The 15,747-nt window shown below is 42.6% G+C and overlaps 2 protein-coding genes across 2 annotated transcripts; one reads left to right on the top strand and one right to left on the bottom strand.

The window, feature by feature from the left end:
* Positions 1-537: 537 nt before the first annotated feature.
* LOC146267926 (uncharacterized) lies at positions 538-10,084 on the top strand. Its single transcript, XM_084709408.1, has 7 exons — positions 538-666; positions 1,192-1,326; positions 1,421-1,489; positions 1,651-1,787; positions 1,967-2,093; positions 2,212-2,332; positions 2,416-10,084. The coding sequence occupies exons 1-7, from the start codon at positions 658-660 to the stop codon at positions 2,517-2,519; spliced, it is 702 nt and encodes a 233-aa protein (XP_084565534.1). The 5' UTR covers positions 538-657; the 3' UTR covers positions 2,520-10,084.
* A 76-nt stretch (positions 10,085-10,160) lies between these two features.
* dact2 (dishevelled-binding antagonist of beta-catenin 2) lies at positions 10,161-15,355 on the bottom strand. Its single transcript, XM_084709799.1, has 4 exons — positions 14,400-15,355; positions 13,142-13,274; positions 12,763-13,056; positions 10,161-12,635 (listed from the first exon to the last, which is right to left on the bottom strand). The coding sequence occupies exons 1-4, from the start codon at positions 14,667-14,669 to the stop codon at positions 10,801-10,803; spliced, it is 2,532 nt and encodes an 843-aa protein (XP_084565925.1). The 5' UTR covers positions 14,670-15,355; the 3' UTR covers positions 10,161-10,800.
* Positions 15,356-15,747: the final 392 nt, after the last annotated feature.

Consider the following 15,747-nt stretch of genomic DNA (forward strand, 5'->3'; position numbering starts at 1 on the left):
GGAAAAGGATGCAAGACAAAGGACTAAAGGAGTATGCAACCTATTGCTTTGCGTTATTGTTGAACAGTACAAGCATGGGTGAAGCCCTTCCTGCGTTCCAACACATGTGTGTGCTTTTTGCTTCAATGGAGGATGGTGATCTTGTTAACTTGCAAAAAACACTCTGGACAAAAGCATATCGCATGCTAAACACATCAAAGCAGAACGAGGGTACCACAAAGACAAAATCCAAGTACTTTGAAACACCAAAGAAAATTCCCATTCCAAAAAAGGGTCCTAGAAGGTCAAAAGGGCCATACAAGGCCACTCAGACAATGCCTGCTGTGAGCAATGCCTCAGACAGTTTATCTGATAGCACTTCCAAAATAGCAGCTAAGGTATTATATACATTTTATTACATACACTTAATTTATGTAGAAGACGTTTTTAGTCTAAGCGGTATGATCACTGTAATTTCGGGCATTTTTCGATGTTTTGAGGATATTTAACAAAATGTTAAATCAATCCTTGTTTTTATTGTTTTATATGCAGGTACAAGCCCCGTGGAAGAAAAAGGCCTCTAAGGTGGTGGTTTCCGTCATCCATTCCCATGGCAAAAGAGTTTCACACATGTTACACCACTTGGAACTGAAAACTCTGCAGCCACACAAGTGGCTTATGGGAGAGGTAAAAATAAATAAAATCATACATCAGGGTCAGCTAAAAATGGTATGTTGTGCCCCTTTCATTTTAGTTATAAGGTTTCTATAAGAGAGCAATACAAAATGCCCCCATGTCCGATAAATTCTGGAGCCGAGGCTGACATACATGGTAACTCCATGTATGTCAGGTATATACATTTGGTAGATACTGTCTACCACCTCATTTGTTAGGAGGGGCAATCTACAAGTGCAATTACTGTTTTACACATCTAATACCTGCACAATATCGAGCAGTCAGCACCTTAAAACAGGAAATGACCCTTCACCATTCACTGTACACACCAAACCAGCATTAATGCGACAGTCTATTGTCACATTGTTTTGTAGGGTTTTATTATGGCATAGTGTTGTATTTAGCGTTTAATATCTTAAATATTAGTATCTTAAAATTCAATTTTATAACTAGGTCATGCTTATTTCAACCTTAATAAATTGTGTCTTAGTGAATTTAATTAACAGTTTGTGATCCTCTTCTACTCACCTAATTTAGACTATTGAGTGCTTCTTTCAAGTGGCTGTGCAGAACAGAGGACATGGACAGACGGTATATGTCTTAAACCATTACAGTGCGGGGGTAATCATGAATGGTAAGAGTACAGAAGTCCGTCACCAGAGTCTTCCAAAGGTACATCTAAACATAATACATTTTTATCATTCTAAAGAAATGTTCAGTTTGCCTTCATTTATTGCTGATAGGGTAATGTGACTTTTCTATTTAGGTCAGTTTTGAGGACTACAGTGCTGTCATTAGTTTTCTTAACATTGACAACAACCACTGGAAGTTTTTGGTGAGGATTATTTTAAACATTAATAGTTTCACCTTGAGGGGGTTTGTTGGTTCAGGTGTAGTTATATGTGCATAGTTGAAACCGTCTGTGATATTGCTTGTAGAAAGGGCTATACCAAAATATTCTGATTTGATTTATTCAAATCCAAACATGCAATAACATTTGTGTGTACTATAGTAAGCAACAGCACGCAGATACTTCCAAAGTATCTGCATGAAAAAAACAGCCAAGTATTTGTTTTGGATCCTGCTGGACATGATGAGAAGTTAGATTCCGAACATGCCTCATCCCGATTTAGGTAAGTACAAATGTAACAAATTACATCATAGTTATAGCCAATATTATTACTTGTTAAAGAAGTTAATGATATAACCCCATGTCTGCTAATAACATAATGTACATATTATTATTATTATTTTAACTCTCGGGCATACAAAGTGTATTGTAAAAAGGCTGCATTATTTCACTCTTACTCAGAGAATACTTCAAGATGCGAAGAGCATGCCACGGCAGAAGTGACTGGGTTGATAGGAAGTGGAAAGGAGGGGAAATAACCCACAGCATTCAGAAGGATTCCTTCAGCTGTGGTGTACTGGTGATGCAGGTGAGATTTGTAATACAGAGAAAATATCCTAGTATGTTAATTTCCTTAAAGTAAATCAATTTCATGCCAGTCAGAATATAAATGTTTGTAAAATATAAATATTTGTAAAATTGTTAAGATGGCAGACGTGGTGTTGGACAACCTTCCCAATATCCCTCAAGACATGAAGTTTGACACTTCGAAAAAAGCAATGTCAGTCAAGAGATGCCAGATGGCAACAGACTTTCATGAGTACTCAGGTATGGAGAGTTAAATTGGAGATTACGTCTGATTTAATTCATTATTAACTTTTGGCTTGAAATATACTTTCATTTTGTTCCAGTCTTTGATGAAAACAATGACTGCTCACTGTGCGGAACAGACAAGCCCCCTGGATTTGGACCAAATACAATATGGGTCAGCTATTTCATTGTAACACTAGTGTGAATGTAATTATGACTATACTATCTAATTAAAGACATGCATTCATGTCAATATGATGATAAATTAACTCCAGAAATTACATGTATGTAAATCTTACAATCTGTGTGGAGGAAACTAAATGTGTATGCCTGGTTTAAACTATCCAAGAAGTACCATTCCTCACACAAATAATTTTTGCAGCTTTATTTGCTACAATCCAACAAAAACCCAGCAGTAAAACTAGGGATGGGTATCGTTAATTTTGATTGATATCAATACCATTTTTGAGACTGCTTAACGATTCGAGTCTTTATCTATACCATTATCGATACTTTTCTATTTCTTAAGTAAAACAGATGTAAAATAGAACAAGGGGAACGTGTTGCTCTCAGGAGGAGACTGGCTAAAAGGAGCAAATAGGCACAATGGATCCTGACTCTGGCTATATCTAAATCTGTCCACAACCTGGATGAATAACTAGACTATGAGTAATTGGTTGGTTGACAAAGTGACATTGTCAAGCTCATCGACTTAATGAAAAGTTGAACACGTTTCAACAAAATGCACCTGATATAGCTAAATGACCAGCTAACCAAACCCAAACCTTCCTTATCTTATCCCTATTTTCTTCTGTCTCTGTTTTTGTTTAACACGATGTTTAAGCATCCCACAGAGCCATGCTTGCGGTGGCTATGTTTTGAATATCAACAGTGAGGGGGGGAGGCTTGTCTATACTCACACACTGTGCTCGACATAATTTTTGCAGTTCGCGCACACATCAAATTTTAGGGGCATATGCTAAATAGTTGCACTGTTGAGCCCTGAATTGGCTTATTATTGTCTACGACGGAGACTCGCTACGAAGTTGTGGTGCGCTCACCAGAGGATTGTCCTGCATAGGCAGCTGGAGTTTGCACCGTTGCGACTCGGAGACAGTCGAAGTACTGCTTTTTATCTTTATCTGATGCACAACGTTGAGGTGCTTTTTCATCGCAGTTGTTTCCCCCCTTTACAAGAAATTACTTTAGAACATATATCGCACTTTGCTTCGTCTTTATCTTTGGCTTTAATAAAATGTAGCCAAGCCTTTGACCGTTTCGTGCGTTCTGCTATCGTAGCTAGCAACAAAATGATAAATGAAGCGAGCTCGCTACTAAGTAGGTAGCGCTTGAGGCAATAACATTCTTCTTTGTTTAGTTTAAAGGCGGTTGGCAGGCCATTCAATTGAATGTAGTCGTTTTATTAGTTTATGCGTTGTATGTTTGTGCACCAGCGATTTGATTTAAATAACATTACTTATTTCTCGAGACTTAAGTCAATGTTACATTATATTACTTGGTCTCGATAGCGGTATCGATAAGCTTGGACCTTATTGATATTCGGGTTTTGAGAAATTTGGAACCGGGTCCTTACAGAACCGGTTCTCGATACCCATACCTAAGTAAGACACAAGGTCATTATTAAAATATACATATTCTGAGGGCATTTCTTATGCTAGTGTGTTACAGGTTGTCATTCATGGACTGGAGTTTAAAACTATCATAAATTCACTGAAAATAGTGTGAGGTGAGAATGAAAAAACTAAAATCTGTGCAACATGTATACATAGTCAATTAACACTGAAATGTCTAGGTTAACTTGTTTGAGGTATGGATTCTAGCTACAGTTCTCATAATCGAGCTAGCGCAATGGCTCTCCATAACTAAAAACGGTTAGACTTTTTTTCCCACAAATCTGACCCGACCAAATTGGCCAAACAAGGTATGTACATTGAGCTTAAAGTGTACTCTAGCCAGATTGTTTTTATTTTAGCAAGTTTTACAGAAATCTGCAAAAATCGAGGCTCGACTGTCATAGCTGACCATCACGAACAGCCACACCAGGGCTGGTTGCTGCAGTTGGCGTTAATCCTACAAACAAACGCTTCGTAACTGGAAGGTTTTTACTTTTAATTGATGATATTGAACACAGATGTAAAGTAACTTGTCTTAACTCTAAATATCTTCTCCGTTTTCAATTTGAAGTAGTAGATATACTTATGTAGGAAATCTTCCATTGCATCCTCTCTCTAGCTTCACGCTTTCAGTTATTATTCAAGCCTACGGTGTTAATACATACCACTTTGACACACTTGCAAGAAATGATCCGCTGGTTATATGTAGCATGATCTTGTTGTTTACTATAAAAAACTCACCAGGGACAACGACAACATCGGCAACCCTGCACTATGAATTATTATTTTGATGTCATCTTAAATTAAGTGTCTCATCAGGACTGGGTGTGCAGACACGCATGATTAGTTTCTCCTCCGTCTTGAACCTGATACCTAGATTCTAGGTTAGAAATGTTGCCAGTCTGTTGCCAATGACCAACGGTTACTATGTTTTTCCAGCAAGTTCAAGTCATTCCAGTGTTGTCCTTTTACCTTCAAATTCGTTCATCCAGACTTCAGCAACTGGTTTTCTGCAAAATTTTCACATTTTACTGCAGCTCATCTTTCAGAAATGTTCCCCTTTTTGTTTTGCATTTTTCTTCTTCTTTTCTTCTGTTTTCTGCCTTCATCTTGCTCCAGGGGTCTCATTTATAAAGCTTGCGTACGCACAAAACGGGGCTGAAAATGTGCGTATGCCACTTTCCACGCAAAGGTTGTGATTTATAAAAAACAAACTTGACGGGAGAATCTGCGGTCCTCCACGCAAACTCTGACCCTCCCGTAGGCCTATGCACATTTAGAAAACAGTTGCAATTGGCGATGCAGATGACCGTACTGTAGTCAGACTGCAGAAATTGAATGTGGGAAGAACATTACTCGTAATATTTATATATTTTGTTTTCCTCACACACGTTTTTTTCATTCAATTTCATGATTATTATGAAGATTACATACAGCAGCGTTATTTGCGCTTGTACTGAGTGATTACTGTTCCATAAACACCTTGTACAATCCAACTCAAATTTTAAATACAAATTCAGCGCTTCCTCACGATCAGATTGTCCACTATGGGAGTTCAGGAGGGGGAGATTCCCCGACTGCATGGAATACAAGATAACATCACATATCCTACCTTTAGATAACTGCAGAACACAGTGTATAACTAAATATATTTATTTAATACTGTGCAAAATATCCTCATATGTCAAAAACTGGAAATACAGTCGTCAAGCTCCCGTGCAATCGCTACACTCTACGTCCTCGTTATCATTCCAGACTTTAATAGATTACTGTTCATAACAAAACGCTTTTGTTTTCAAATTGTATCTCGACTCGCAGTATCACTGCCACAGTTGACGCCACTCACACAATTTTTTTTAAATTGGTGATCTACCGGCCACCACATTTTCTGAGTTTTCGGGCTCCACCAATAGGCTAACAGTGTCTGAGAAGTTGTCATGCGCTATGATTCACCGTAAAGAACAATCATATGCCAGGGTCATGATGAGATACTAGATTAGCATTCATGAGTTGCTTTGCATTGACTATTTATGGTTAAAAATGGGCGTGTTCAGGGCGGGGTACAATGCTGATTCACGTATGCACACTTGTGGGTAATCTGTGATTTATAAAGGGAACATTGCGTACAGTTGTGCGTACGCACGGTTTTATAAATCTGAATTTTTGTGTGCGTACGCCATTTTAGGCTTTTGGGCATACGTACACCTTTAGTAAGAATCCTACGCACAGTTTTATAAATGAGACCCCAGGTCCTTTCAAAAATACCTTTCACAGCAGTATCTTCCAACTGCTAGTACTTTTGCATTTTTTTTCTTCTATTTTCTGTACTTTTCTGCCTTTATCTTGCTGCAGGTCCTTTCTGACATACATTTCAGGCCTTTTAAAACTCCAGCAAATAATTGTCTGCTAAATTTTCAAATCTTTATGCATCGTTTCCTCTTTTTCAGATTTTTTTCACTTTTTGTTTTGCATTTCTCTTCTCTTTTCTGTAGTTTTATGCCTTTGTCCAGCTCCAGCCCTTATTTAAAATACCTTTCGGGCGCTTTGAAGCTTCAGCTTATAACTTTCTAAACATTTTCAAAATGTTCAGCATTTTCTTTGCATGGTCAGCTATCCCCATTTGGGTTTTCAGCATTCTCACTGCTGTTTCGCAGCAACAGCCTTTTCTAGTTCATGTTGTTTTTCCAAATTTCACAGAAATCTGCTAAAATCAAGGATAAACAGTGCTACTACTGTCATAGCTGCCTATCAAAAAACGGCCAAGCCGGACACGTAATTCTTTGCTCAAATAACTCACGTCACTCCCACAAACAAATTCTTTGTAAGTAAAAAGTTTAGACTTTTAATCAATAATATTGACAACACATATTAAGAAACTTGTCTTTAGTCATAATATCGTCTCCAATTTCCATTTGAAGCTGTAAATCTAACACAATAAGCAATCTCCCATGGTCTCCGCTCTGGCAAAGCTGAGAATGCCATTGGCTGCTTCAAGTCAGCCAGGCTGCAGGCGGCTGCAGGAGACGCCAGCGCTGCATAAAGTCGAATGCACTTAATGGCTGCCGTTGCTGACAATACATTTATTTTCCCCTCCCAGTAACCCCTTAACGAATGATATGCACTTTGAGCTTAAGTTATCATGAATATCTGGCAGTTTTCAGAAATAAAATCGGTGATTGGATGGCAAAGATATTAAGGCGGGAACCATGGGCATTTGAATGCCCATAGTTGAATGTCCGGCAGGAAAGGGTTGAAAGAAAAAGCCCACTATGAATATTAAAATAAGCCGAAACATGTGGACCTGTATGACCTTTGCAGCAACAAAAAGTGTGAAAATCCGTTCGGTATTCAGTGCAGTATGATTCATTTAATGCGCTGACAGCTCATTGCCCCAACCAAACAGATTACACTGAGTGGAGCGATCGGACCTTTTCAAGATGGCGGCCCCACGTCTAGTCAGCGCCAGTAAGCAGTAGCATTCGATGCGGTGTCTATTCTTTACTATGTCTATGGGGAGAATCATAGATGTAGCTATGCCACTACATACTTCTATTCTTTTATTTATTTATTATTACATAATTATTCGTACATATGTAGTGGCATAGCTACATCTCTGACGTTGATAACAAACTAAACCGTTTAAAAATCGGTTGAAAATTGAGCAAGTTATGGTTATTTAAAAAGTATATGTAGCACCAACCCAATGTTATGGGTGAGCGAGTTCACTGTAGCAAGATGGCCGCCATGTGCGGACGTTCTAGACTCCGCCGTAAGACATATATCTATGGGGAGCACTGCCACTCTCGAGAAACTTCCGGGTTCTGAATTGGTTGCAGTTCCACTCCATATGAGGGCGCTAACGGTCGAGTGCAGAATGAATGGATGTCTATGGAGCTATACCCCTCAAAATCCATTTTTCTCAGGATTTAATATGTTTTCTAGTAATTTGAATTTTGAATCATTCTGAATTCAGAAGGGGAGGCAAAAAAAAAACATACTGCTGGGTGTTAGACTTTTTAAAAAGTCGTCTTTCTGTTCTAAAAAGCCTTTGAAAATGTCATTGACGTCATACACATCGTACGACCAGAGCTACTGCTTGACGGCAAGCTCTGGTTACTTCCACTTTTCTCTCGAGGCATCGACAACCCAGCTGACAGGTTAGGCTCCCCTTGTCAATACACATGCTAGAAAGAGTTTTGGCTTGCCAATATTGCTAATGCTCTGACATTCTGGTTCTGCTTCGGATGCCATCAAGCGGGATCTCTGGTCGTAATCAGTCCTTCACTAACCAATCAGCATTCGTTAGCAGAATGCTAGCGTGTTATGGGCAACAACGACTTACGCTGTAGGAAATCGAAAGGACATGAGTTTGTTCAACTTTTGACTTGTAATCTATGTTGAACATGCAAAAACTACCATCAAATCTGAGATTTCTCAACGACAATCAGGCGAAAGAGACAAATGTAGCCGTTTGGCTCCATAGACTCCCATTCATTTTCGACCGCGATCACTCCCAGTGGAACTCTGGTGGAACTACAACAAAATGTTGTACAATGGGGCTTAATAGGGAGTGGCAAGGCTCTCCTTAAACAGGCTCTGACCCATTGGTTGCTGGAGAAACAGGTGGATACGTTGTTCTTTTTGCTTCATTTTTTTAGTTTGACTGCTGAAGTATTGTGTTGGATTAAAGAAACTGTCAACTTGAATCTGGCTCCGTCATTCTATCGGCAAAGCAAGCTAAATTAAGCCTATACCTATGTTACTAGTAAAATGATGATGAGTGTTGCTTATGTCACAGGCTTGAAAGTGGGGTACAGGGTGTATTTGTATATTTAGTTAACTGGGTTATTATTTGGGTTGCAGTGGTGTGCTTTGTTTGGTTGCTGTGTGGTTGTTTTGCTTTTCTTTTGACAGCGGAGCTGTACCTCCGGAATCACCAAGCCTGATTGCCAATAAGGGAAGGGATCAATTGGAGTGCAATTGGGCCTAATTGACAATAAGGGAAGGGACCAATTGGAGCGCAGTTGGGGTGGGCTACCTGGCCTATAAATCAAGGAAGTCACGGGGAAATGGGGAGAGAGACGACCGACGAAGTCACGGAGAACCCGATCGGGACAAATCAAGGACGGAGGGAGATCTAAGGACGAGGGACAAATCAAGGACGGAGGGAGATCTAAGGACGAGGCTATCAGTCAGCACACACGGGTGACACTGTGGGAACGAGACGGGAACCGAGGTAATTAGTGGACCGAAAGACAGTGATCCGGATTACGGAGGGAGACCTACGGACGAGGCCCCACGGACGAGGCTACCAGTCAGCACACATGGGTGACGCTGTTGGACTGAGACATTCCCTCTTTAAGACTTTTAGATATTCTGAAAGCTTGAAAATACCTTTTACTTATTAAAGTACAATAGTTTTATATGGCATGGTTGTTGACTGTTTCCTTTGGCCAAGCACACGGGTTCCTCCCTCTCAGAACGAACCAATTGAGTTCCTAGACTTACAACTAGGTGGCGTAGTCGGCACCTCATTACACGTCGGCCACACTTACTATTACTATCTTATTGTTAATGCCATCATAGTGTTAACTGACATAACGTTCTAACAATATAACGACCATAACAATATTGTGGTTATCAGATATGATTTATTCATCTTCGTCTTTGGCCAGAACATGTCAACAATCTATAATGACGCCGTAACATGCCACAATATTATAACTAAAGGCCGATATATGCTTCTGCGTTTTTCAAAAAACGGACACGTGGGAACGCCCTTGTCTCCGTGGAACGCCCTCTACGAGTTCTCCGTCAGCCCTCGGAGAGCCTCGTAGAGTTTGACATGCACCTCCTGAATTTTTTAACTATCCGTCGTAGCTACGGAGAGCTACGGAGACCCCCTTGGCTGTGATTAGTCAGTATTAAGAACCACTTGCATCAGGGGCAGGGCCGGGGTTGCCGTGATAGCAGGACGAACAGAATCCTTTGACCGTCATTGCTTTAAGTTTTCAGCATCTGAATTAAAATGTGACGAGAAATGGGAAGTGTAGTTGCTGAAAATGTGCGTATTTTATTGATGAAACGGCTAATTTGTAAATTTGCTCCAACTTCTCGGTAACTTAGGTAAATAAGCACTCAAAAACAGAGAATGCATATGTGTATGAGAGAATGAATGACCTCTGGATTTCGTTTAAGGTTTAAAAGAAATGTTGGTATACTGATAAGGATCTTTCTATTCAGGAATGTAAATGCTGTGATTCTCTGGGTCAAGTCAACTCTGGGACTATAAGTGACACCTATGGCCTCTATTGAAAGTTTCTTTACAGTGTTGTAAAGAGTCATAATAATAGCAAAATTATGTTTATAAGTATACACAGGTTGAACATTAAATACCTTTTTATTCTACAATGAAATGTATGCATTAAGTCACAATGTGTACAAAATTAAATGGTAGACAATATAAAAGGGGATACAAATTATCTGTAATAAATGAAGTATAAAAACATTTGTCTTCTAACAGAGCCATATGATTTACTCAAGATTGATTTAGTTCTTAACACACAAAGTGTAAAACACAGCCTGACGTGTTTATTAAAAAATGTTGGGGGGTTCTATGACTGGGCACTATTCAAATCTCTGCAGAAGTTAAGAAGCACATCTTAAGTCCAGTTTGGTTACAAAACAAATGTGCTCCCAGCACTCTCTTTACTTTCACATGAGACAAATTTGTTTAATACTACTGTGACAATGTGGCTGATCAAAGTCACAAACGGGTGACTTCATCAAGTGACAAGCAGTTCTAGTGAAAGCACACCCTTCTGAGGCTGGCAGGAGGTAAGCTCCTCTAGTCTATACAAGGGTCATGACCTTCAGGGAGGCAGGCTGGAACCTGCGAATCTTTTTCTTCAGGGCCCGGGAGGCTTTGATGCGGCAGGCTGGCTCTGGGTAGAGGAGCTGCCGGAGGGGCAGCCCAGCAGTAGTGGGTCCCAAGGCAGCCTCGGCCCACACCAGACCCCCTTCCTCCTCATAGCCTTCCATCTGCTCTACCTCGTCCAGGGACAGGCTACTGTCAGAGTCAGGTGACTGGGAGCTCTGGCTCAACTCGGTGTCCCCAAAGCGGTTAATGGTGTTGTCGCTGACCTGTCCCTCGCTGCTTTCGGCTATGGTGGAATGGAAGAGAGACGCACATTCGGCCGAGTACTCAGACTCACACTTGGGAGGGTAGGGAGCGGACACTGGGAAGGGAACTGGAGGGTACCTGCCGTTGACACTGGTGATGTAAGAGGAGGAGGAGAGTGAGGGCCGGAGGGCCCTGGGGGTGTGCCTTCCCCAGTGGCCTGAGTGGGGCCTGCTGCAAAAGCTGCGGCTCAATGATGACCTGCCCACCAACTCTCTGGACCTCTGTCCCTGAACACACATAGCCTGGAACATCCCCATGTTGGCTGGCCCCTGCCTCCTCTTCCTGGGTTCAGAGGGCTGCACCAGGTCCAGGCCCTGGGCTCTGCATCCTCTGGTGAGTTTGTTGGCTGAGATGCTTTGTGGGTATTGTTGGGGATAGACCCGCAGGTTGTTAGAGAGTCCAGGCCCGCTGAGGCAGACCTCGGAGCCTGTGCGCCCAAGCTCCTCTACCAGACAGCTGGCCACCCTCTGGGACATCCTCCCCTTTCCAGCCCCTCTCTGCTCTCTCTCTACCTGGACCCCACCTTGGTGGCCCTCCCTGCTCCCCTCGCTGGGATAACAGCCCTTCTGGCGCCTTTCAACCCGGGGCTTCTCCCTCCTCCTTAGCTTCATAACCTTAGTCTTGCGGTCCACCTGCCTCAACTTGACACACTGAGACCCGGCAGGAACAAACTGGGCGTGAACAAAGTCTGGTGAGGATGCAGCATGACCAGGACTGTTTTCAGAACCATAACCCTCTTCAGTGCAGGACCAGTGGGCCACGCAGGATCTCCTGTCGGACACTCTAAGCTCACAAAGCTTTCTCCCTGGGGCCTCCACATACCCCTGGTCTAAGGAAGCTCTCTCTTTAGCATCCCCAGATGGTGCCTTAATACTGGCTGGTGCCCTCATTGCTGCAGGGTAGGAATAGCAGTATGAGTTCTCCTGGACTCTCTGTCTTTGAGCTGGGTTGCTGTAGCTCACTTCCTGGTTAGGGTACATACCAGTCTGCCTCTTCCTGTCACCTGAGGTGATGTCTGATAAGACAGTATTCTGCAGTGGACACCCAAGGACCTGAGGGTTGCCTGGACATATAGCTCCATCTGCACTAGCCTCACTGGGGTCATCTGGGGGGGAGTGCCGACACATATTCTCACTCTGGAAGTTAATCTTACTCATACTGCGCTGGAGCAGCTTGTCAATGTAGCCCAGCGGCCTGCTCATGACCACTTCCTTTCCCCGCTGGAGAGAGTTGGTGCTGGGCATGGCCACCACTGGAGGCTCCTGGCCCTCTGGAGCTGCGGTTGTGGCTGGTTCCCCTCCCAGAGTGAAGATGGGACTCTGGAGAGCCACAGCATGGAGCGGGCTGGGGTAACAGTACCTCTCGGCTCTACTGCGGGACACCAGATTGTTCTGGAACTTGGGGTCCACGGTGGAGGTCCTCAAGTGGGGGAACACAGACGGTTTCTTCACATCAGTCAACCTGTAGTAGCTCCATCCTGGGGTCAGCATCCTGTCTAAGTCGCCTGGCAAAACACAGTCAGTCTACAGTGCTAGAGTACACTTAAGAGTTTGTAAGAAAGTAATTTCAGGTGACACTATGGCATATATGTGTACTGTATAAACAAGCATGATAACTCCAATAAAACTTACCTGTAGATACTGGTCTCTGTCTGGTCCGCTCTGAGCTTGCTGTGCCAATGCGGATCCTGCTGCTCCCCAGGTGGAGGCCAGTACCCCGTGGGGGGTTGGGTTGGGTGGTGGTGTCGTCAGCTGACCGTTGCCGTGACGGCTCAACCTGCACGGAGCTACTGAGGGGATGAGGCCTGGCAATGTGGCTGGGGGGAGGGAGGAGACTGGTATGGGAGGAGGACAGGCACTCACTGTAAACCGAGGTGCAGGAGTTGGACAGAGAACAAGAACCGCCATCACTGAGCTCATAAAAACCTGGTATGGTGTGGGAAAAAGATGAGAGAGCATTAAACAATCTGCTGGATAAGGTGTGTATTACTGTGTGTGTGTGTGTCCTGACCTGAACTGGGTCTACTATCACTCTCTAGTGGCTCAGAGGACACCTTGCACACATCCAGCTTCAGCTCACTGATCTGCTGGTCCAGCTCCTGCAGGTGAGTCTTCAACCCCACATCCTGTCTCCGCAGACAAGACTGCAACAGAGATAGACACACAAACACATGCAATCAGTATACAACAACACGCTGGACAGAGCACATCAAACACACACACACAAAAAAATGAAATACTAACCTCTCAGGGTGCAGTGGCCTACTTACTCCAGGCCTCAACCTAAAGTTACACTCTCATCAGTAAAACAAAGAGAGCGTAGCTGATGATTAACCCTCAGAGGACAGGGGGAGCCTGGGTTTAGCACTGCTGGGTAACTCATTTCTCCCCCGCAGAGAAAACCATGGCTATTGTGTTGACTTCAGAAAGAGGGACTGAGGGGAGGGACACTATGTTTGCTAAGGAAGCCAGGACCAGGCCAATAATACCATACCAACAGGGTTACAAGCACTCAGTGGGGAGGAAGAGAGGGAGGTTAGAAAAGGGCTTTATTTTGGTTAGCAAAACCATTAATGTACAAAAAAAAAATTATGAGTTCAGACTGGAGACTACTAGAAAGTACAATTTATTTAATAATTCCCTGTAAAGTATGATTATTATTTGTACATAGCTTAAATTCATATACTATATTTACTATAATATTTACATTCCTACTTAACATTGCTGCTGTGTGAATTGGATTTCAAGTCAAATTCAAATAAAAATCTATATTTTGTGAATGCCATGTCTGTCATAAAAATCCATGTATTTACGTCTTTAAACATGTACCCTTAACATGCCAATCATTGCATTTCCTAACTACTGAGATGACACAATGAGATGAGAAGAAAACAAAGGGTCAAACGTCCATCTTTAGACTATGGGGGTGAAAGAGCAATTGTGCATTTCCACTGTCATTAAAGTTAATGATCGGAGAAGGTTCACCTCATCGCTGCGGTGTCCTGATGTGGTCCCGAAATGAACCTTGATTTACGACGTTATTAGCCTAAATGATCAAGAATAAGTACTATCTTTATGCACCTATATTAATATGAATTAATATTGTCATGGTGGGGAAGGGTGTCAGGCTGAACACATGAGAAGTTAAGATTTCTGATACACTGATATATTTTTTATCTGAACTGGTGACGAAGATATTCCTTTCATATTGGTTAACTTAAATTGCCCTCTCAAAGATTCAAGACACTATAATGTGAATTAAATCCTACCAGCTGTTGCTTCAATGCTGTGAGGGTTGCCTCCAGCCGCTGTTCCTCTGGCCCTGGCATCGGACTGGCTGTGTGCGTCTGTGGAGAACACGCCGGTTCTGCACTGTCCTTTTGCAGAGCCCAGCTCACCATGTCGCTCTGTTTCTCCTTGAGATAACGCAGCTCGTGCAGCCCGGCAAGAACCGCCTGCAGCCTTTCTCCGACCCGTCCTCGGTCGATACCCGCAGCCGCGCTCATCAGTCCTGGTCCAGATAATTTGCTGCTCAGCATTTTGGAGAATTACGTCCAGGCATATCCAGTAGAAAGGACAGACGGAAGTAATCAGTGTCGACTGGCAGCGGGCATGCAGCCGCTGTAGGATACGATTGAAGTTCTTCGCAGTAAAGGCAAACTGTAAACGACCACAACATAATCTTCTGAGCAGAGGCAGACAGATTACAACTTGTTACATGTTTTGCATTGCTTAAAATTCAGTATGCCCATTGGTCAACTCAACTATTTTCCCATTGGATGATGCGCAATGCACATCTGCAGCTGCGCGCGTAACATCTGTAGCCGTGCCGTCCAATGGACGTCGGCTCACCTGGCAACTAGAATTTGTCCAGACATGAAACGGTTCATGTTTCTTTATGATCAGAATCAGAATGAAGTTTAATAGCCAAGTAAGTGTACACAAACAAGGAATTTACTTTGGTGGGTAGGTGCATACAGTAAACATATAATAAAAAGTAGTCTCGAATTTAGCAACAACAGCAACACTAGCTAAATCAATTGCAGATTTTAGAACAGACCTACCTGCAGAATCCGTGTAGCCTACCTAAATAGTGTGTGGAAATATTATTTCTCAATTTTGCATAGATTTTTGTGCAGTGACCCGAAAGTTGCTCCCACAAGCTTGACAGTCACTCTGGTCCACATGCTCAGGATGTCAGCAGAGGGCGCGCTGCCATTTGTACGAAAACATCTCTCTCTCTCTCTCTCTCTCTCTCTCTCTCTCTCTCTCTCTCTCTCTCTCTCTCTCTCTCTCTCTCTCTCTCTCTCTCTCTCTCTCTCTCTCTCTCTCTCTCTCTCTCTCTCTCTCTCTCTCAAACTCACACACACACACTCTTTCTCTCGCTCTTCCTTACACTTTAAATAAGTATTGCTGTGTTTTTTAAATTCTTGTTCTCTGCTTCTGGTTAATTTGAGTGAAAGAAGCATTTCTCATAATCAGTTTGTGTCTCTCCCATTCTCTCTCTTGCTTACTTTATATAGAAATGCCAGGCCCGGGGTCAACTTCAAGAAAATGTATTGCCTGCCACACAGTTCTCAATGTGGCCTGCAAAACCTGCAAGGTGTGCAAGGTAGA

The sequence above is a fragment of the Hypomesus nipponensis genome, chromosome 11 (assembly GCF_054491055.1).
Source record: "Hypomesus nipponensis isolate SF chromosome 11, ASM5449105v1, whole genome shotgun sequence".
Lineage (NCBI taxonomy): Eukaryota > Metazoa > Chordata > Actinopteri > Osmeriformes > Osmeridae > Hypomesus > Hypomesus nipponensis.